At 67.1% G+C, this 520-nt stretch overlaps 1 protein-coding gene across 2 annotated transcripts in view; it reads right to left on the bottom strand.

Annotated features, from left to right (window-relative positions):
* TBR1 (T-box, brain 1) overlaps window positions 1-520 on the bottom strand; it is an 18127-nt gene that overhangs the window by 15316 nt on the left and 2291 nt on the right. Inside the window, exons 3-4 of one of the 2 annotated variants that reach the window (XM_019522703.1) lie at window positions 343-464; window positions 13-66 (exon numbers count right to left, since the gene is read on the bottom strand). In XM_019522703.1, coding sequence (XP_019378248.1) covers window positions 13-66; window positions 343-464 — 176 coding nt within the window. The remainder of the gene's footprint in view (window positions 1-12; window positions 67-342; window positions 465-520) is intronic. The other variant, XM_019522704.1, reaches the window with a different exon arrangement.

The following is a 520-nucleotide window of genomic DNA, read 5'->3' as shown; positions in this document are numbered from 1 at the left end:
GTCTTCATTCACCTCCACCACGTGCAAGCGGGGCTGGTACTTGTGCAAGGACTGCAAGACCACCATCTGTCAGGCAGAGAGAGGGGAGGGGAGCCGGGGAGAGAGCCGCATCAGAGCCAGGGCAGGGGGAAACACTGAGCGCGACTGAAGCGCCGGGAGGAACAGCCACGGCCGCCGATCCCTCCCCGAGAAGCAGGGCGAAGCGCAGCCCTCTCCCGGCCGGGATTTCCCCCTGCTCGGCAGTGCGGTCAGAGGCTGCGCTTCCCCGCCCGAGCCTGCGACGCGGCTAAGGAGAAAGCTGGGGCCGAGCTCGGTCCTCAGGCAGCGCCGGGCCCCACTGACCTGCCCGTTGTTGTTGGAGGCTCCTTTGTTGTTTGTAAGTTTCAGCTTCCCGAAGGAGATCTCCTGGCGCATCCAGTGGGCCCCGGTGTTGGGGGAGTCGGGGTGCATGTACACCCGGTTTCCTGCACGGACACAGAGACACCCGCGCTGCTTACCCGGCCCGGCCCGGCCCGGCCCG

The sequence above is a fragment of the Gavialis gangeticus genome, unplaced genomic scaffold (genome assembly GCF_001723915.1).
Source record: "Gavialis gangeticus isolate Ggan-Ray unplaced genomic scaffold, GavGan_comp1, whole genome shotgun sequence".
Classification (NCBI taxonomy): domain Eukaryota; kingdom Metazoa; phylum Chordata; order Crocodylia; family Gavialidae; genus Gavialis; species Gavialis gangeticus.
This window is presented reverse-complemented; position numbering and strand designations above follow the sequence as displayed.